The following is a 22,617-nucleotide window of genomic DNA, read 5'->3' as shown; positions in this document are numbered from 1 at the left end:
TCTGGGAGCTGCTAGGCTGTTCAGAAGGAGGCCCAAAAGAGGAGGGGAGAGGCTGGAGACTTGCTGGACGGTCTGTCAGGTGAACTTACATGGACGCTTTTAAACATATTCTTTACATGCTAGCATATAGAGTAACAGATTTCAGTATGGCATTTTAAAACATATACGTGTTCTAAGTTTATGTTATCCCTCTCCCAAGTGTTCCCCAAATAGTAACTGTATACTCCCCTCCCCCTTTCTGGGGACCTAACCTTGGGCCTCAAAGAGCAGGGGAGGCTGGCCTTTAAAAAGATATCATTCACCTTCTTAAACATGCCCTTAGGCAGAAATTAACACCTTCGCATAAATGAGGGCACTGCAGCTCAAACGGTTCAATTATTCATTCAGCTCACAAAGCAGGTGGTTGCATAAGGAGGATTCCACCCCCTTTCCCTCCCCCAGTGCCTGCTGCAGGGGTTTTCCTCTGGGCACCGTCAGAGAGGTCTTTCTGTTCCATTTCTTTGCTTCTGGGCTTTGGTGAAGCTGAATTTCACGGACAGAGAGGTCCTCTGACCAGAGGATCTGAGTCTGGGTTCCCAACACCTACATAAGAAGCCAGGTGGGCAGGGCGGTGGTGGCGCACGCCTTTAATCCCAGCACCCAGAAGGCAGAGACAGGCAGATCTGTGTGAGTTCGAGGCCAGCCTGGTCTACAAGAGCTAGTTCCAGGACAGGCTCCAAAGCTACAGAGAAACCCTATCTGGGGGCAAGGGGAGAAGAGAAGCCAGGTGGATATGGGGGAGCACAGCGTTGGGGAGGTAGGGGCAGGATGATTCCTGATGCTTGGCTAGTCGTTCTTCCCTGATTGGTGGGTTGTAGGCCAATGAGAGACCCTGTCTTAAAGCAGGTAGATGACATTCCTGAAGACAGCACCCAGTGCTGCTTTCTGGTCTCCATGCACACACACACACACACACACACACACACACACACACACACTAAAATATAACAAGTCTCCTTTTCTGTCATTCTTCATTTCCAACCTTGATGCTGAGGACAGAGAAATTTCCTCGTAACCTCAAAACTGTAAAACCAGAGGCAAGGCATCTTTAGGCGAGTTCCTGGAATGCCTCGGAGAGGGATAGGTGGTGCCTGAAGAAACGTTTATTCTGGAAGGACATTCCTAAGATTAAAGAGTAAGAGCACTGTTTAGAAAGAAACAGACACCAGAGATAGAGTCTGGCAGACAGAGGTGTCTCCATAACGGGGCTAACAGTTTAGGGAGAGCGCCATCAATTGCAAAAGAGGTTTACTTTTCATCTAATGAATTTTAATGGCCGCTTTTGCCACTACCTCCAGGAATTTATAAGAAACAGAAAAAAACCTGCCTGGGAACTTCCTTTATAGTCACAGAAGCAAAGTCCCTGGTATTATCTCAGCTCCATTTCGAAAACGCATTCTTTTCTTCACAAAACATTTGAATACAGCAGCAGAAATATTCATTCCCCCTGCTTGTAATCACTGTGACCTGAATACAAATTCTCCTTGAGGAGTCTTATTTTCTTTTGCATATCTTATTTTGTTATTCAAATGATGAAGCAGATTTTGCATGGAGTTACACCTTTTTAGAGGTAGATTTGGTTCTGGAAAATTGGTGCGGCATCTCCATTTCTTGCATCTTTACATAGCTGGTTTCTTGTCAGCAGATGTAGCTGTGTTTGACAAACCAGCTCTGTAATCTATATCGCTGCAGGTCACGACGTCCGTAGCTTTCCAAATCTCTAATTAGAAGGATGCTTGCCCTAAGAAGCATGTTAACGATGGACAGACATTTCTCTTGAGATCCGGAATATTTCTGTTATCAAATTTTGATTTAAAATACAGGCAGACCCTTGTCACCTCAAAGTCAACTTTGTCCTCAGTTTAACCTTCAGACTGAAACCTAACTGGCTTGTTGTTCATTAGCCTTGAGAGAGACAGCAGCTGGGCCACACAATGTCCACAGTGACCCCAACTTACCACAGAGGCTGAGTGGGAGAGAGAACCACACGGAGCTTTCTTTTTCTTCTCTTTTTAAATGGAGTTTCTGACATTAGACGGTGGCATTTTGTACTCATTATCAAATACCAGAATCACTGGGGTACAAGTTAGGTGCTTTCAGAGAGGCCACTATGGACACCTGAACAGACATTTACCCAGTTTAACCCCAGCCCTCCCAGCTCCAGCCAGCTTTCCCACTGTGGTCTGCATCCCTGCTTCCTAGCAACGCTCTTGTCTCATACAGTACCTGGCTGGACTGGCTGGCCAGCAATGCCCAGGGAGGCCCCTGTCTTCTTCTCTCCAATGCAACAGGCCCTGTTTCCAATCTGATTGTGGTTCCTCTGGGATGAGGTGAATGGGATGTTCAAAGACCCTGCACTTGGCCTTAAAACAAGATGAACTACAGCACTGTACCCCAAACCTTGTCACCTTATGCTAAGCTATGGTCTTAGCTTCCAAAAGGTTGTTCAATTTTTGGATCATGTCTGATTGGCTTCAGGTTTCTTCTGTTGTAACCATAACATAATAGCACAGACTTAAAGGCTTAAATTATTGAAATACCCCATCACAGTTTAGGTCAGAAGTCCAGCGTGGCTCTGTGAGGTTCAGGCAGGGCTTGCCCTTTCCCTTGGGTCCTAGCCGAGAGTTAGCTCCTCCTCTTACTCAGAGGTTAACACTCAGGTGTTAGCAGAACTCAGCTCCAGCAGTGGAAACCCTGCACACTCCACTTTTTTTTGCTGATTGCCTACTCCTGAGACCTCTCTGGTCCTACACTCAGCCTCCTCACTACAGCTCCAAACCAACAGCAGAGCACTGGAAGTTTCTTTTGCTGCCACTTTGCAAGTGACTGCCGTTAATTCTCCCTCATTGGAGTTGGAGGGTGATGGGGGAGGGCTGTGTGTGTTTTCCTGGATTTCAGGACCCCTGTGATTGGAGTGGACTCACATGGTTAATCCAAACTCAATTCTCTTATCTTGAGGTCAATAAACTTCACCATAGCTACAGGGTCTCCTCTGCCAGGTAACAAGGATGCATTCACAGGTTCCTAGGATGTGGGTATCTTTGTGATGATGCTATCTGCCTGCCACATTATTCATTTAACTGACCTGCTTCTGGAAATGGTTAAACATTAAACCCAGGTATTTGCAGAGAACCATTGGAGTTTAGATGTTATTAATTGACTGCCATCATTTTCCTTCCTCTGTATTATCACATCCATTCCTCTTGATGTAATATTCGTATGTCAGCCAAGAATGAAATCAGCTGCAAATATTGGTACCAACCAAATAAAAATGAGCCATCTAACATTTAAATGGTACCACCAGAACCCCAGGTTCCTTTCTCCTTTCTTATGATTAGGGGTGATTATTACATGAGGAACTGTATCAAAGGGTCGCAGCATTGGGAAGGTTGAGAACCACTGCTCTAGTAGCTAATAGCATGGACCCTAAAAGCATTTAAGTTTCATTTTTTGGGGGTTGCTTGCATGAATGAGTATACTACTGTATTTAGCCAATAAGGCTAATACATCTCCTGTGCCCATAACGGTACCTGTTGCATATCACATGTTTAATATTTGCCCTTTAACTTATCCTTATTTTTATGCATGTTTGTGTGTGTGTGTAAGTGTGTGGGCTTACACGCACATGTATAGATTTGCTGGTGGAGAGGTTGACAGTCAGTCTTTCTTCATCACTGTCTTTCCTTGTGCTGGGATCCGTGCTGTGTGCTGCCGTGTGCAGCCCTTTTGTGTGGGTGCTGGGAGCAGAGTGGAGATCTTCATGCTCCCGTCTCAGGTGCTTGACTCACGGAGCTGCTTTCTCAGCCGACGCTGACTGCTTTCAGTGTTCTTTTTGCTCCATCATGCTTAGCGTGCTGGGCTTGGTCTGTACACACAAGGTAGTCGTTGTACTTGTAGCTATCCTATGCAGACTGTAGGTGGGAAAAAACACAGAGAAGCAAGAAGCTGCCTCAGGAATCCAGACACTTCCCAGAAACCCTCAGTCTCTTCTGCTGCGTGATTTTGTGTTATCTGGAAGGGGGAGCAAATATCTTGTTTCTGCAAAAGCAAGGGATTGGGAGGGTAGACATTCATTGAACCCAGTTTCTTCATGATTCTCTCCAGCACCCACTAAAAAACGTATTATTTCTTTTTCTGTAAAGGAGAATGAACAACCACACCCAGCCCTGCCCCTGACCTTGAGAAGACACCAGCAGGTTCTGCAAATCAGTAGCTGAAAGTTCAACCTGCAAGAGTCTTTGCTGCATCCCAGGCAAAGACTTTGACTGAGGGACAGGTGCAAGGTACATACAACAGAGTAATTCTCTGAATATTAGCTACTGTTTAGTTTGTAATGTTTTGTCCCAAAGGTTATTATTATTTTTATTGGTTTTTGAGACGGGGTTTCACTGAAGTTATTTTTAAGACCTAACTGCTGGCATTTGTAAATGTAACTGTTAAGTTGGAAGCGTAGACCCCAGTCTCTCCCATCTATCCCAGCTCCCAGGCCTGAGAGTTGTATTGGTCTGGACTCCAAATCCCAGCATGCCAGGACCACTCCCACACGGTATTTAAGTGAACTCCCAAAAGAGGAACACATGGTCTCTTTTCCTTCCTCCTGGTGGTCGCATTTGTGGCCTCCCTGTTCCCCCTTTGGGCCACCCGAAAGCGCGGAAATCCCATTAAACCTGGATATTTCTTAATTTGGCTTGTTTTGATTTGGCTTGATTGGGATTTTGTGTTGGCAGAAAGTTCGCGTTAGGAAAAATTCCTAACAGTAACCTCATTTAGAAATCGGGTCTTTGCCAATATAATTCAGTTAAAATGAAGTTGTATTGGGGTTGTGGGGAGGGAGGTTGAACCAGCGTCTCTTATAGCCTTAGCTAGGTTTGATCTTACTATATAGTGAAGTTGATTTTGAACTCCTGATCTCCCTTCTTCTCCCTTCCAAGACCCCTGCTTACAGGTGTGCTGAGCCTAGCAGCTTTATAAAAAGGGGATTTTTGAACACAATAACGGAATGTTATTTGGTGGTAGAGGTAGGAATCAGAATGGAGTGTTTAAAACCAAGAAATGTCAAGAATCTCATAGGAGAGATACGTGGACTAGATCCCCCAATAAGGGGAATCATGACTATTGACACCCAACTTCCATCTTCTATTATCTATGGGTGTGGCCAGTACAATGTTTAAGTTTTAGGCTACCTAGCATTTGGTATTTTGTATGGTAACCCTTGATAATTTTGATGCCAGTTAGTTGGGTGACTTTAAGCAAATCATGTCATGTGGCGGGTGGGGGGGGAGGCATCTTACTTTTTTAACATTCTGAGTTTCAATTCATACAGGTCACAAGAAACTTTTTATGGGATATTTTTGATGAAAAAGAAGCAGAATATAGAATGACACAAGTCAGTACTATTTTATGAACCTGATTTTTAATGCATAAATGTACATATGTAATAGGTTGAGATGTAACTTGTATGTCTTAGTCTGGGCCAAGGTCAAAATCTACTTGAAAGACACTAGAAGGGGGTGAACTTTGCGGTTTGTTCTGATGCTAATGCAATTCTCAGGCTTTGGGAAAGGACTACGGGAGCAATCACTTTTGCTGCCCTTCCTTGCTTACAGTCGGGTTTGTCTTTGGGGCTTCCAGGAGAACCATCAGAGCCAAGGACCCATGGGCAGGTGGAAGCTGGGACCAAGCCAGCCCTCCTTGTGGAGCAAACCTAGAACATAGCGTGTCAGACTGAGAACGTCCTGACCCTGTTTCACACACCGGCCCAGCCCCACCTCCACGGTACTTGCAGTTCTAGCATTCAGGTGCACAACAGGCATCTCTCAGGAGTGGCTCTACCTGCAAGAAGCCTCAGAGACTCGCAGAAATCACACTGTGATTATTCCTGTGTCCGTTTGTACGGGCATTCACTTATATTTATTTTTAATTAAGATTCACTGCAGTACGTTGGAAAAAATCAAGATCATTTTGTTCTAAGGAAATGGTAATACGATTAGCACAGAAAGCAAAGCTGAGGCAGTGAAAACACAGGGAGGAGGTGCAGTCTGGATGCTGATTGGCTCAGGCTCTAAACATCTCCTGACTATGCACTGGGTTACCCGGGATCATCACTTTCAGCCAGTAGGCACACACACGCCTCTCCTGACAATACATCTGGCAACCTGGGATTCCACGTGTTTCAAAGTGCGTGGACATTCCTTCCCCCCTGACAAACCATCAAAAATTCTCTTTCCTGGGCAGTTTTTATTCAACCACATTCCTAGTTAGAACCAGGTAGGAGAACAAGGAGGCTGATCTCTGCTGTTCTGGGTTGGGGTATGTGCACAATGAAGTTATTTGTATCTACCAGAGACTTTTAGAGAGAATCTATTGTCACTATTCTAAGCCTATGCATACTTAGGCATGTGTATGCTGGGGAAGGACACAGGTTGATGTGTAGGGAGCAAAGGCTTAATTCAAGTCTGTGAACAACAACAACAAAAGACCACTGTGCTGTGTATGCCCTGTGGCAACCAAAGTCCCTTTCTCTTGAACTCCATCAAAGGAAGCCCTAGCAATAATCGGGGCCCTTGAGTACCTTAACTCATGTGGTTTTCCTGATCTGTCTGTTGTCATGTCCGTGTCCCCCCTCCCCCCTCCCGGTCCTTTGCTTTGCTTTTGAAGCAGTTTCCTTTCTACTTTTCAATCTCTGCAAAGCTTTACTTCAATTCCTTGAAGAGGCCAAAACTAGAAACAGTAGACAGAGGCTGAGACCTCCTGGAACAAAGTAAGGAAAAGATGGAGACCACACAGTCAGAGGCCGGCTCACTAACGGAGAAGAAATATGCCAGCTGTATGTCTGCATAGCTGGGTGTTGAAGACACCTGACTGAATCCTAGCTGGTGGTAGGGCCAGATTATCTGGGCTGACCAATGCTAATCATGCTGCCATAAGTAGAATATCCAGAGGAAATTGCGGTCTCCTGGCAATTGCATGCTATCGGCACCCTCATTCGGATTCTTTGTGAAAACCAAGGCTGGGGCTGGTGAGTAACAGGGAGTCCTCCTCGGCTGCAGTGCTAAAGGCTTCCTGTGGTCTTCACTGGACCCTCGATGTCACCATGATTGTCAGCACTTTACAGGTGGGTAACAGTTAGCAGAGGCTGGCAAATGGTCCGTCACTGGCTGGGTCACCCAGCTCTCCTGTGCCAGAGTTTCTTGCAAACCCATTCAGCTGCGTGCCCCGATTGGCTCTTCCTCAAATGCAATGAGAAAAAACAGAGGCTCTCTCTGCTAGGGATTCCTGCTCCATCTTCCCCCAAGCTGGCCATGCTTCTCTGCCCTGCTGCACGGAATTCCCTGGAATGACTAAAAGGAGGGGAATCTCGGGGAAGCACTTGGTAAAAGCGCGGACACTGAGCCTGGCTGTCATCTATAGTGAATACTGTCCCTTCTTAGCCTCCCCTGCACAGGCCCAGGCTGTGTGTTATGGAAAGAGGTAAGACAACGGCACCAGCGAAGTTCTTATGCTCATAACATGCTTCGCACACTTGAGACCCTCAAATGACTGTTCACCGACGGGCGTGTAAATGCCCTTTGATCTAACGGTTCTCTTTATTGGGGGCAGGAGGTCCTCCCTCCTTTCACTTGGTGTCTCAAAAATACAGTTCAGAGAGCAAGTGCCTTTGAAAGCAGGTCCCAAAGCCGGGGGTCTGCTTCTCTCTGAGGCTTCCCCTTTAAAGCCTGAGTGGGCAACAGAGAAAAAGAAATCCACCATGAAGAGGTATAGCCTCAGGCCAAACACTGCCATACGGAGAAGGTCAAATGGGGTCAGAAAACGGATATTGAGAGGCCAGTTGATGAGGAAGGCTGGGCCTGTGCTTAGCCTACCTCCTCTGGAACCCCCTGCTCACACCTGGAAGGTCAAGGGAGGCAAGACTGTGGGCGGGGCCCAAAGCAGTCACTGTGCTTGCACTCACCCAGAATGCTGCACATCAAAGGGACATTGACTGTGGGGTAGTGGAGCTCCTGGGAGCCTGGAAGCTGGGGAGGCTTAATGCTGAGTAAAAGCTGCTTTAATAAAGCGGAGGGCTGGCTTGAGCAGCTCTCGCCATAAATCAAAGGGCGACGCCACAGCTCTCACTGAAGATCAGCAAGGCTGCTCATTGTGACTGGGACGGCCCTTAAATCTAATCCGCAACTCTTTGAGCAGAAATATCACTGTGATTGCAGGGACAGAGGTGGCCCGCCTGCTGGAAAATATCCCAGGGAGCGAGCATTTCCCAGGTGATAAGAATGCTGAATGGGTCTGAGCTGGGAAGCCTTGGAAAACAATTAGCTGTGGAAGCAGATAACCTGTTGAAATTATGGCCTTGCACTTTATGACTCTTAATAAATTTTCTGGCAGCCTCTTTGCAGCACGGGGCCCTGGTCTGCTTATACCTTTAATCGCTGGAGGGATTAAGTCATCAACGTTTCATCTACCCGTCTGAATTCACCCAGAAGTGCAACTTACTTGCCTGGATACCGTTCAAAACTGCTGTCGTCTATGTAGATTATAATTTCATATATAGGGGAACTAACACGAAGCTGACTGTGCCCAAGACCGAAATGTCAAAACCTGCATTTGCAGGTTCGGAATTACGTTGCACACACTTTAAAAGGTCATCGTCATGGAAGATGGGAATAATTAAAAGAAAGGACAGTGGGATTTACCTTTAATCCCTGCTGTCTTTCCATCACTGCAGAGAGGTGGTGGTGGTACTCACCTTTATCCCAGCACTCAGGAGGCAGAGGTAGGTGGATCTCTGTGAGTTTGAGACTAGCCTGGTCTACAGAGAGAGTTCCAAGACAGCTAGGTCTGTTATTCAGAGAAACCCTGTCTCAAAAAACAAAACAAAACAACAACAAAAAGAGAATATAGGGTATAGGTCACAGTTGGGTTTGAAAGTCATGTGACTCTGCACTAGCATGCGTCATTCACTGACTCCTACGGCCTCAGTCTTCTCATCTGTAGAAAGGGGGTGTGTCCACCGAGTGAACATGGAAACTATCATCAGCTTTGCACACTGACTGAGAAGGCGCCCTTTCCTTTCTAGGACAAACTGGCTTTGGCATTTTTCCAGCTCTATGTGCACAGTGCTTTTACAAGGGCCGTTATTTTTTAAGCATTCATTTGTGTGAGGGATTCCTTCAAGAAACTCAGTAGCTTGTTTTTGTTGGATCTGAAATCCTAAAGGCAAGTTGCCTTTAACTATGGCTCTGATTTATACATCGTAAATCTGGGGATCTGATGGGAAAGTTAGGAAAAAGCATTCAGGCTCCGATTCAGACCTGGAAGCTGTTGACTACTACCAACAACTACAAACCTCCTCCTGCCTCCTGCTCACATCTATTTGGGGGCTTCCTGCCCCACCTAGACACTCCCATCCTGCTGTTTACCTGGAAAGACGATGTCCCCCTTTGTCAGCCCTGTTTCTATTCTTCCTGTACTTTAGTGTGGTTCAGACACTGTATCTTCATAGAAACTCCCTGACTTTATGGTCAAAGTTGGATTCCTTCTGGGCCCTGTCGTTCCCTCAACCGCACTTCACCTTCAGCTCTGTCTCTGCTCTTGTGAGTATGGCTTTCTCCTCCCAGAGCCTGCCAGTTTGAACTCGAGGCTGTCTGTGCTGGGACCTATTGGTCTACCATTGTCATTTTATTGTTGTAATTCTTATGAGACGGAGTAGGCAGAAGGGCTCAGAAGTTAAGTAAGGGTTGACAGGGTTCAGTTAACAGTAAGGGTGTCGCACACATTAGCTCTTCTTCAGTAAACTTGAGTATTTAGGCTTGTGTTCTGAAGTAGCCAAAGGTTCAAGTTCAACGGGCGATTTTCAAAATGGTGCAATGGTGAATCCTCATGTCAGCTCTTCAGGATTTGGAGTCATGGAGAACACACCTCTGGGGATGTCTGGAGGGCATTTTCAGAGATGCTTACTGGAGCAGGGAAGACCCACTTTGCACATATGGAGAGCATCATCCCGTGAGCTGGAATAGAATGGGAAAAGCAGGAAGACAACCAGGAGCCAGCATCTATTTCTCTCTGCCTGGCTGCCTCAGTGTCTTGCCACCTCCTCTGCCACGATGGATTCTGTCCCCTTAGAGTGAGGAAAACCACCATCAAAACCAGCAAAGCAGAATCCTCCTTTCTTTAGGTGCTCTTGTCACAGCAGCAAGAGTAGCCAACACAACAGTCTTGGAAATGGCAACAGCAGAAGCATTTTCACCATGACCTGTGTGACCTCTGAGAGTCCAGTGAGGAGGGAAGCACACACGGGAAGCATGGATGGCCTGTGTTTCAGAGGATCTTTTAAGAAGTGTGGTGGGGTGCCCACTCAAGCTGCAGGGAGAGCACCTAGGACAGTGCCCACAACATAGGAGGCTCTCCGAAAGAGAAGGGATGGAGCGGGCTCAGCTTTCCCATCTTCCCTTGCAGCCCCAGGTTACGAGAGTTGCTGACTTCTGAATGCCTCGGTTTCCTCGTGTGTAAAATAAGTAAGAACCTGATATACTTTGACTACCCGAGAAGCCAAATTACTGTGATCATAAAATATTCAGCAGGAGATGTGAACAATAATTAGTCAGAAGAAGTACGGCCACTGAAAGAGAATTTCAGTCGCTAAGACAAAGTAACCTGTGGCTTCTCTGGACGTGTCCAAACAGCTTCCATTAAGCCTTTGTTTTAGTAACATTGTATGCAGTCCTTGGCTTCTGTGTGGAAGATCGGAGAGTTGTTTCATCTCGCCATCCAGGACTGTTGAAAGGAACAAGCAATGCGAGTGGCTGCAAAGATCTTGCTAACATCCAGGAATTATACAATAATAATAGTAATCATGTGTGACTAACAGTCTTTCCATCTCAGTCACCTGTAAGTAGTGCACTTCCTCTACGTAAGTCTCTTCTACCCTCTAAATAATGTGCACACCACCGCTTGCGTTCACTTCTCCTGGCCTGCTTTTCCGTGTTTTAAATTAGGCTCCGGCATGCCCACGTGAGCTAACACCCTTCCCTTCAAGAATACTGCCAGGCGACCTTTAACAACAGAGCTTAGAGATTTATGGTCTGGGCTTCGAGGAGGAATGTCAGCTTCCTAGAAATTCAGGGAAAGAGCCTCACACCTCATTTCTTCATTTGGATGAATTCAACAAATATTTCTAGAGCGTAAAGCCAGAGCCAGGCAATGTGCTACAAACACGGTACACCTTAGACGGCCACACAGACTTGGAAACTAATCACCGTAATACAGGTCATAAAAGTTTTATTGAGGATCTGCACAAGGTATCTCAGTAACATACAGTGTGGAAATACCCACTCTGTGCTGGGAGGAGGGGCTCGGACCATGTCTTGTTCTGTTCAGTGGCAGATAACTGAGCTCCTTGTACCTCTGTGGGAAAATGTACAGGAATAAGGTCACAGTAACAGATCTAGCCCTCTGGGGGCTGCTATTCTTGGGATGACCAGAAAGTCAGAGACTCCAGTGTGCAGGAATGAATCACCTTCCCTCAGGTGGGACCCATGCTAACCCCATGATTACCCTCCATGGTGGCGGGTCCCCATGCAGCTGCGGTCTGTGTGCTCCTGCAGCACAGCCCAGTGGCTCTGTGACCAGGTTTGGAGCAGAAGCATGGCTAACCTGCTCGTCTCTTTCAGCTGTGTAGCTTGCCTTGTCAAAGCTGGGCCCTGTGTGGAAGCCAGGTTGTGAAGAAATGTGTTCTCCAGCACCAGGTCATCTAGCTGGTAGGACTCTTTGATTTCGAAGGTGAGATATAGGTCAGGAAAGCATTCACTCGGCTATAACTTCCAGACTTTTAGAGAAAGAGCTGCCTGCCCTGGGACTTCAGGGCCTAGGAAAAGTCCATTCTAGGGCAGGTAAGCAGAGCGAGCCATGCTTCTGCTGTCAAGCCATGGTGCAGTATGGCCAGACTAGATTTAAGACATCACAATAGTAGTAGCACGGATGGAAAATGAGCAACAGTGAGAGACAGGGAGGAAAGATGGGGCTGCTTACAGCATAGGCTTGCAAGTGGTCCAGAGAGGTTTGAAGATGTAAGTTTGTATGTGCATACCTGTGTATACAAGCAGGAAGAGATTGTGTTTTTGGTGATGGTGATGATGATGATGATTTGGTTTTTTGAGACAGGGCTTTTCTGTACAGCTTTGGAGCCTGTCCTGGAACTGGCTCTTGCAGACCAGGCTAGCCTCGAACTCACAGAGATCTGCCTGCCTCTGCCTCCCAAGGGCTTGAATTAAAGGCATGTGCCACCACCGCCTAGCGGTGAATATTTGGAATATTTTTTAGAAGTTTTACTGTGTGTGTGTGTGTGTGTGTGTGTTCATGTACTTGTCACAGCAGACTTGTGGAAGTTTGATGGCAACACTAGGAATCATTTTCTAAGCCCCCTGTGGATTCCAGGGATTGAGCTCAGGTAATCGGGCTTGCTTGGCCAGTGCTTTTACCCACTGATGATAAAGCCATGCCAGCCCTCTCCTGAGGGTTATTACCACAGCACTCGGATAAAGTCTGATACCTTATTCTCCAGACTAGAAGACACTCATGTATGCCACGTACATCTGTTACCTGTGGTTTAAATACTTCCAACTTGATTTGTCTTAGGCTGCCAGCACCCGTCACTCAGCGCAGTGCTGGGAGGAGCTGCACACAGTGAGCTCCTCTGTGAGAATACCGAGTTCATTTCACAGGAAATGCCAGAGAGAGGAGTATTTTGCCCAAGGTTACACAGTGACTTAGTAGCTAACACCTAATCAATGTTTTAAATCCACGTCTCCCAATTTTCAATATTTTTTTCTTAAAAGACTTTGCTGCCTTAAGCTGGGTAGTATGGCCATTTCAGAAAAATAAACCAAAACAAAAACAACAAAAACCCTGCCAAGAATAGAGTTAGAGGTGGGTGATAGCATGTGAAAGAATTGTAACCCACTACGAAAATGAGCGGGCGTGGAGGTGTTCTGGGAAGCTGTATTCACGAAAGCAGGTTGCAGGCCTTGGAGAACAGAGGAGGGCTGCAGAGAGTAAGCTCGGAGATGAAGGAGACGCTCTAGACGGCTATGGAAGAGGCTGAGGAGAGAAAGCGACCAGGTTGAGCCTAGTTATGCCACGGCACCGGGGAGTGTGGGCATGCTGAACAGTGTCTACAGAGTGTGTACGGTGCATGGGCATGGTTGGGTGGCAAGTTCCGGATTTCTGCCCTGTAACTGGCAGTAGTACGCAAACAGAATTGTGAGAACAGGTATGTCGGAAGAAAGATGGGCATGCTGAGTTTAGAGGTCTTGTGGGGTCATTGGGTCATTAAAGCCTTGATGCCCAGACAGAAAGAAAGGATGTTCAGAATAAGATGTGGGTTACAGCAGACAGCCTAGAAAGACCTGGGAGATTAATGAAACCATGTTGAACTTGCCAAATAGATGAACTTGCTAGAAATATGGAAAGGGCTGAAATTAAGTGTGAGAGAGACAGGCAGTGTTGTTGCTGAAGATGACCTTCTACAGATGAGGGGAGAGTGGTTCTAGAATGTGTTGAATGATGTGGATACTGTGATGGTGGCCTTTGGTCTTCCTCCATAAAAGAAAAACCTTCTCAGCCGCTGTGAGAACCAACCAAAAATGGTCCCAGCTGCTATGACTCTTTGGGGGTGCCTCTGATGTGGGTGTCCCCTCTGTATGCTATGATTAGCATTGATTAATAAAGAACTGCTTTGAGCCTATGGCAGGGTAGAACAGAACTAGGTGGGGAAAGCTAGGCTGAATGCTGGGAGAAAGAAGGCGGAGTCAAGGAGAAGCCATGTAGCCCTGCTGGAGGCAAATATGGGAACTTTACCTGGTAAGCCACAGCCTTGTGGCAAGACACAGATTAATGGAGATGGGTTAATTTAAGATATGAGTTAGCCAGAAATACGCTTAAGCTATTGGGCAAACAGGATTGCAAATAATATGGTTTCTGTGTGATTATTTCAGGGCTGAGACTTGTTGTAACATGCCCGAGCCTAAGAAAATTGCCTGACCTTAGTTTTTTTTTCTCTTCCTAGAATAGCCATGTGGCATAAAGACCTCTCTCATCCTCACTCGAGGAAGCTCTGAGTGTCCAGTGTTCTCCAGAGTTCCCTGTGGACTTGGCTGGCACTAGTACTGTGAGCGCTTTGCAGCTCAGCCTGCCTCTGTCCTCTCTCATCTGCATGCAGCAGAAGCCCCTGTGCCCTGATGCTCTTCTTAGGTGTCACTATGAAGCACTTAACTATTAGATCAGTGTCCTCCATGTGTGGGTCTCAACTTCTTTGACAAACCTCCAAAAATATTTATGCAACTATTCCTAACTGCAGCGAAATTACAGTTATGGAGTGGCAGTGGAAATAATTTTCTTATTGTCGGTGTCATCACAACGCGAGGAACGCTACTAAAGGGTCGCAGCATTAGAAAGTTCGAGAACCGCTGCATTAGATTTGCTGCTGCAGAGTGAGCAGGCACAAGCCCACCTAATCACTCATCAGATGCCCCAAACAAATCAGATGCCGATGTATCACTGATTGAATAAAGCTTTATTTTAATGCAAAATAAAACATGAAAAATTTATATACTCATATACAATAACATCCAAAATGTCTTCAGTGATATAAATGGAACCATATTAAAAAGTTTGCAGAGAATTCACTCTCCATCCCCGTATGCCAAAATATGATTTCACATAATTTATCTTTAGAATGTGTGAACAGGTGACTCGTTGATCACAGAAGAACGGGAGAGACTAGAGAAAGTGAGGGCATAAAGAACAGGGTTCGTGTTGTGTCCCAGCCGTCACCAGCATTGCAGATGGAAGGGAACGCTTTCTGAAGGGCGGGCCAAGGCCTTTGGGAATGGTTCTCTTCCCACTTGGAGCTTAGTAGCCAAACCCACTTCAACAGCCAGGCTGTGGGTGACTGCATGTCTATTTAAGGAGAGGAGGGAGAAAGGTACACTTTGAAGCCATAGTTTCATGTGAGCATCCTGGCTTATTTTTAGATCTCTAACTTTTTTGCCCTCCTTTTTACTAGAAAGGTGACTCTGTAGGGATAATTTATGAAGAATCCCCTTCCCCCCTTCCCCATCTCACTGTAGCCTCGCCTCTATGCAAGGCTGGAATGAACTGAGAACGGAGAAACACCATTATGGACTTTTCTGAATGGAACTCCCTGCCGTCTCACTGTGTGAAACTCGGCCTTTCTGTTCACATGGACTGGGGAGGCGGTGGGATGTCTACCCAATTTAACACCAGTTCAAAAGCTGCTCTCAGTGCATCTCGTGTTACAGCGACACATTCCTTTATCAACTGCTTTTCACTTCTTCCCATAGGCCTGAAACTCAGTAACACTGCTCAAACACTAAACAGCAGGCACACAAAACCGAATGGTGTTGATTTTCTCTATGGTCTTGTTCTCTCTGAGGACCAGGGAACACAGGAGCCAGCTCTAGGATCCTGAAGTTGCAGGAGGATTTCTTTCACAAGGTAGGTTTAGCTAAGAAAATTCAAGGCAGTGGATCTTGTTTTAACTTTATTCTGTCAGCAGCGGAAATAAGGCTCCAACGGAGCCCCCAAGGCTCTGTTTCTCTAGGATTCTATTGAATACATCAGACTTTTTCTCCATGGGGTGCTGTGGGCTCAACACAGATGTTCTGAAAAGTCTAAGAATAAAGAGATTTTGGATAATTTTTTCCCTAGGCTTTGTTTACTCTGAAATCATGATTTAAGAAAACGTTCCTTTGTCCCCTGATTCAATTCTGGAGGGAAACTGTATTAAGCCAAGAGGGATGATTGCCTCAGTCCAGGGGTGTGATAGATAGACCAATGAGCTGTGTTTCTCTCTCTTGGAGAAGACTGAATTCTAGGGACTAAAGGTTTTTGGTGGTCTCTCTCTCTCTCTCTCTCTCTCTCTCTCTCTCTCTCTCGTCTTTCTAGTCATAGAAAAAAGGGAGGAAAGAGGACCCGTGAAGCTGAGTGGCCCAGAGGCAAGTTTACAGGTTTTGATGAGCCCTCTCCCAGTTTCCAACTACAGAGAGATAACCAAGTGAGTTTTCCCAAGGTTGTAAATATCCCGGAGCTCTTTCCTTCTTCAGGGGACCTGCTGATCATAATAGAATGGACTTCCAGATAACCACCTCCTCTCCCAGAGCACCGGAAAATGGTCTTGATGACGTGGAGAGGAGACAGTTGGAGGGATAGTACTCAGGCATCTCTAAAGCTTACTGTCCGAGCTGTTCTTAATCATTGCCCGGCTTGGTGCAGCCTCGGTCACAAATAGAATGTTAGTTCTTTAGGGCAGGATCAAACGCAGAGATTGCTATACTTTTAAGCAAGAAAAGAAAGCTGTTATCATTTCTTTTTTTGTTTTGTTTTCTTTAATAATACCTTTGAGCCTCCGAGGGCCTCTCAGGAACAGTGGCTATTGGATGGACTGTGTACACAGCACAAAGCCAAGGTCTGAAGCAGCTTTTCTGAAGCCTGCATATAGGGTGCTGTGTGCCTAAGGTGTCAGTGCTGGAGCTGGAAACACGAGCAGTCATCTGCAGGTGCCCTTCTCCACAGCACACCACTGTCACCACCCATGGCCCACTAAGTGGTCCAGCCTTCCTGCCAGGGGACACTTCAGCCTTGGACAGAATCCGTGCTTTACCGAAATTTGAGTAAAATATAGACCACATCAAAGAGTATCTTAAAAAAAAAAAACCAACAACCCTCCCCCCACAAACCACAGGGTCTGGTTATATAGCCTAGGCTGGTCTCAAACTCACCCTGCAGTCCAGGCTAAGCCTCCACCTTGAAGTCTGCCTCCCCGGATTCTAGGCAAGTGCTACCATATCTGGCTTAAGCTTGGTCTAATGCTTGCCCCGCCCCCAAAGCTGCATTTCCTTCACTGTGGCTTTTCTCCCAAAGAAAAGGCCCTTTCAGTCTGGTGGCCAGGGACCCTGTGGTGTTGCTGCAGCACCTTGCTGGGTAGATCCTGAGCTCCCCCACTCCACTGAACAAATTACATATGATGTAAGGGTTCTGGCTGAAGAGAGATGGCAGGGGACAAAAAGCAACTTGACAGTCAATTTTTCAGAGGGCCACGATAATTGTGGTTTAGATAATGATCTCTCTTGAAGTCCAGCAAATGACACTATTTACGGCTAAAACCAGTGGTTGCATCATTCTTGGTAACAAAACTATTTAACAAAAAAATAAAAAGACTAAATTGGGCCAGATGGCTACTCTATGTATTTTAGAATACCATAATGCACTAAATTCTGTCGGTCAGTGGTATTCTACTCTCAGCCAAAATACGCCTACATTGAACTAAAGACCTTTTGGGGACAGGGGTGAAGAGGGAATGTGAACAGCTTAGCAGACACCGAGAAATCCAGAGAGCCGGCTGTGCCTGCCATTTCGCAGTCTTTTGCTTGTGTTCCCATTTGGATCAGTTTGGAAGCCTCAGATGCTCTGTTGTGAAGAAAAGCTCAAAGGGAGCAAGAGTGGCTTTTCAGGTTCTTGCGCCCCAGAGCCAGATACTTTTTCTGTCTTTGTCTTTTAAATCAGGTGGAGCCCTTGGCTTGGCCCTGACATTTGTTAATGAGATAGAGCAGATGCAGACTGATTTAATCTTATGCAGCTTCTCCTTTTACTTCCTCTGATTTCTTCCTCATCAAACATCCAGAAGGCAATTTTCTCTTTTACTCTCCATACTGGTAATCACATGTGTTTGGAAACACACACACACACACACACACACACACACACACACACACACACACTTCCACCTACTTTCTGGTGACCAGCTTCCTCACTGACCCTGTAGCAGAGGCAGATGGGTACTGTTTGGCACTGAGTCTGGAACTGACATCCCTAGGACATTGCTCTCTGTGTGGCCTGACCAGCAGGCTCTCTTTCCTTTAACCATGCTACTCACATGTATACTTTCCCCCTTAAGTGGGACTCTAAAAGTAGAAGTCTCAGTGAAGCTAATGACAGGCATTTGGGGAGGACTGTGGAATCAGCTGTCTGTCCAAGCATGCATGCCAGGGCCTGGGAGAGAGACCAGCAAGGTCCACGGGACAGCCAGCCCTCTTCACCTGCTCACTGTGGTGCTTGGCTGGAAAAGAGTTCCTTCTGGAAGCTCTGATAACTTTCCACATCCTCCCAGGACGCTAATGCTGCACTCAGATTCTACTGGCTTTTACATCAAAAGCAAGGAAATGGGGACGCTTTATATCAAACAAGCAGTACCAGGTAGCCAATGTAGACTATAAATAAGAAAACGCAGTCTTCCTTGGGCTCCAAAGTCTCACAGAGGTCACTGGTCACGATTATTGTTACTTGGTTCTCAGTGAAGACACCGGTCTTATGAAGACACCCGTGTTCACAGCCTCTCTCCTTTGTCACTGTGTAGACCTCACAGCTCCATCTCTGAAAGGGTGACTAGGCCTGGCCGAGACAGGTACCTCTGTGCGGCTTCCTCTATGTGTGGTGATGAGGTGGGAGGGGGGGGGGATTGTAACCAGCTCTGGTTTTCTAACCAGGGTTTACTATAGTGTAACTCCATTGATTGTTAATCAATTCCCACCCTCCTTCAATCAACCAGCCTTTCAAGTATCAGGAAGTACTGTTTTTTTATGACCCCTCCCCCTTCTTCCTTTGGAGTCCACATCCCCAAACCCCCTGTCCCCCTTTTCCCTCTTCTGATTAACAATCAAGTGTCAACATCCTCAGTGAGCAAGGGCCACTTGTACCGGAGCACCTTAAACTAGAGAAGGCCTTAGGGTCTAGCAAGGGCAAAGGTGGTGTTGGATAGCTTCCTTGCTTGGAAGACCTCTGCGATGTTCAGCTATACGGCAGCAGTCATGGGGTTTTTCTGCCTGGGATCCTGGTTACCATAGCGGTGCCGGTCAGGACTGCCCCCTCGGGGCCCTGCTCTGCCCATCTCCTGATAGACCGGAACTCTGTGGTGCTGCGGTGGGGAAGGTGGGACATCTTGTCTGAAGGGTCCTCTGTGCTGATGCGCTGGTGGGCGTGGGTAGTACTGAGGACGCTGGAGATCTGCCGCCCTGAGATCCGAGGGGCGGGGATAGCCCCCTCTTGGGGGGTGCACAGGATGAGGCCCGGGGTAGTATGGAAGCTCTCTTTCATTGTAGCGCCCTCGGGGTGCTGCCATCAGGTAGTCCACAGGATCTGCGGAGCCTCCCCTAGGAAGAAAAGCAGAGAGATGCGTCAGGACTCTGGTGCTGCTCCCAGCTGAAGACCCCACGCTTCTGCCTTGACTGCATCGGCTGTGACCATATCCTAGGCCTGGGCCAGGCTGTGTGAGCAGATATGATGTGTGCCCTTAAACAATGGGAGAGGGGATCTTCTTCTTTGCCACCGTAGACTTCAAGGTGAAAACCATGTGCGGGGAAGGCAGAGCAACGAGAATTCAAGAACGCAGGTCCTTGACAGACAAGCTACCATGCCACCTAGGGCAGCTTACACTCACACTGGTACACGAGAAGAAATATATTCCTGTGTTGCTTATGCCCTTTTATATTCACGTTCATTACAGCAATCAAACGAGGTTCCCCTACAGAGGGATGCTTGGCCCCGTTAAGCCTGTGGCTGTGAGAGCCCCAATCTGTAAGAGAGACGGCAGTACTAATACTCTGGGCCGGGGTCCTCAGAAACGGCACTCATTTCCCTCCTAGATGGCAGGGGTGCTCGTTGAAAGGGCTGTGTGTGGCCCTGGCTAGGTCCGGTGGCTGCTCTCACATCCCTGTTTGAATTAGTGTGCCTTCCTCCACTGTTCCCCAAAGAACTCTCAACTCAGAGCTGGGAAATTGCCCACCTGGAACTGTGATAAAAGTAATTCGGTCTACCACAAAGTCAGTAGCAAAAACCAAGGTGCCCCGCATAAGAGGCTGCATACAGAAAGGTCTAGCGCAAGAACACACACTAATGGGGAACAAACCTATCTGGAACTTTCTACTGAAGACAAGCATTATCTGATCTGCTCGCCATAACAGAAACAATACGTCTCCAGACAATATGCAGATGAAGGCATCTTGGGGAGCCTGGGGTGAGACAGTGTCTTCCTTTGCAGCCCTTGAAATCCCAGTAAAGCTTCTGCGCACTCGCACGTATTGGCCAGTAGCACTCAGCACGCCACCAGATCCCCCCTTTCTTATTTCTCTGCTCCTCGTGATTTTTACTTTAAAGGAGAAACAGCAACAATAATGACCACTGAAAAGCCCGCCAATGTCAGAGTGCAGACTGCTTGTACACTTGACAGCAATGACAGGGCTGTACAAATACCATACCTGTGGCTAATCAGACATCGTCAATGAGGGCCCAAATCACCCTGTAACCTGTGGAGTTGGATGTTAAAATAACCCTGTTCCCCCAAATCAATGAAGACTTGACAAGTCTGAGCGCCTGGAACCTGAGGAAAGCCACCTGTGAATGTGGTCCTAAGGATGAACAATCTAGTCTTAGTAGTCCGTCTACAATGATCTGTGGAGGTGTGTGCGCCCTAAGTTTGCTATGTATAATAATGAACGATGGATCCCTGAATTTGGGGTAATTTAGTTAGTGAGAATTTTCAGATCAAAAATTAAATTGTTTGCGTACAAATTGTTCATAGCCATCAGCGGTTCCTATTCAGTTTGGGCCGCTTTGCTCTATGCTAAATTGCCATGACAAATAGAGCAGGCGTACATCACTAATCACCTGTCACTAGGACCTTGCGAAATAAAGGACCCATTTGTCCCCATCCCTTTCCTTGACAATTTCATCTTTTTATTTAGAAAATTTCCAGCACTCGTTGTATCTTTTACTGTAAAAAAAAAAGAAAAAGAAAAAGAAAAGAAAAAAAATTAAAGACCTCGTCTTTCAACCACCATGCTCATTTCTGTTTCCTTTGGCTCAAGCTGTAGATTGCAGAAACACTTAAGAAAATTCCTTAACCTGTGTTTCCTTTCAAAAGCGACCAGAGGTATTTCTCTGCATGAAGTGGAACATGTGGTTTCTCTGCCCTCATTTTAAGTCCTTAGGATAAATCACTGACATTTGCAACACACAAACATTATCTGCCTTCAACCCAGCACACAACCAACGTTCCCTCTGGACTCTCTTAGCAGGAATGTTTCCTGTTTTAAATGGAAAGAGAGAAGGGAGAAATTCCAGGCCTTTTTTTTTTTTTTTCCTGGGGTCCTGGTCTCTCTCTAAAGATTTCTTGCTTTTAAAACAGAACATTATAAAAGACAGAATGCCTTTGGGTTTGCTTTTCCTTTCTTTCTTTCTTTTTTAAGTTGTGGAGAAAATCCAGAGCAAGTGGTGATGGGAGAGAAGCCACCCTGCGTGCCTGGCTGCATGTGGGGTCAGAGAGGAGACCATCTCCTCCCTCACACCTCACCCTGCCACTAGCCAGCACTCACTGCAAGGAGGAGGGAGGGGTCCAAGGGCAAAGAGGGAGACCCCAAGATAGCAGCATGGTCCCAGAGGACTTCTCTGTAGGAGGATTATAAACTGGGAGGCTTGCTTACATGTGGCAGACACAGTGAGGTGCTGCTCTTTGTCAAGCAGGGGTGGCATGGACATTGTCATTCTCTGCGGAACTCATCATAACAGTTATTGTTTGTAATTTTTTCAGGGAGAAGAAAAACAATGAGCTGCCCTGTAAAAACACGATTGAAAGTTCAGAGACTGCTGGGAGACCTCTCCTCCTAGGCTGCTGTTTATGACATCCACCTGAAAGCCCATCATTTTCTACAGACTTTCTCCAGACCCACTTCTAAACTATTGCTAATATTATCACATGAGCATGCTCATGTCAACATTTAAAAGAACCATTTTTTGGGGGACTGGAGAGATGGCTTAGAGGTTAAGGTGCCCTTGCAGGGGACCAGAGTTCTATTCCTAGAGCTCACATGGGTGGCCTAACATTCTCTTGTCACTCTAGCTCCATAAAATCTAAGTTACACTCATGTACACATGTGTATACACACACACACACACACACACTTAAAAAGTAACAATTTTTAAGTAGGAAAAAAACCCCTCCTTTATGAGTCCCTCCTGCAGCCCTGACCACCACAGAGAAGTGGGCCAGAAGCAACTGGAATGGTGGGAGAGGGAGCTCATTCTGGCTCACAGTTTCAAAGGGAACAGTCACCCTGATGGAGATGTCAGGCAGGGCAGCCTCGTGAACTGGAGTGTAAGGCTAAGCTTCTCATGTGGATGCGGGATCAGTAAATTAATGGGAACCAGAAGTGGATATTACCTTCAAGGTCCACTCCAGGCCAACCTATTTCCCTTAGACAGGTCACATAGACCAAAGGTTCAACAACTCTCCCTAACAGTACCATCAGTTGGGTACCAAATATTTAAACCCAATGATCCTGTGAGGGGAAAATTCCCTCTAAGTTTCTGTTTTCCCACTGAGTAGGCTCATTTCTGGAGGCCTTTGCTTGGAAGCTCTTAGGGATGGTTTCAGGTATGTTCCAAATCACAGTGATGCAAGCAGCTATGAAAAAGATGAACGTTAATTATTTTCCTCAAACATGACAAAGTCATAGG

At 46.6% G+C, this 22,617-nt stretch overlaps 1 protein-coding gene across 2 annotated transcripts in view; it reads right to left on the bottom strand.

Moving 5' to 3' along the window:
* Positions 1-14,581: 14,581 nt before the first annotated feature.
* The window catches only part of Pard3b (par-3 family cell polarity regulator beta), a 1,021,419-nt gene continuing 1,013,383 nt past the window's right edge, over positions 14,582-22,617 (bottom strand). For both annotated transcript variants that reach the window (XM_041659081.1, XM_041659082.1), the window contains exon 23: positions 14,582-19,256. In XM_041659081.1, the coding sequence (XP_041515015.1) occupies positions 18,899-19,256 (358 nt within the window). In that variant the 3' untranslated portion in view covers positions 14,582-18,898. The remainder of the gene's footprint in view (positions 19,257-22,617) is intronic.

This window comes from Microtus oregoni, unplaced genomic scaffold (assembly GCF_018167655.1).
Source record: "Microtus oregoni isolate MIOR12 unplaced genomic scaffold, Mior012 000010F_ref0000083, whole genome shotgun sequence".
Lineage (NCBI taxonomy): Eukaryota > Metazoa > Chordata > Mammalia > Rodentia > Cricetidae > Microtus > Microtus oregoni.
This window is presented reverse-complemented; position numbering and strand designations above follow the sequence as displayed.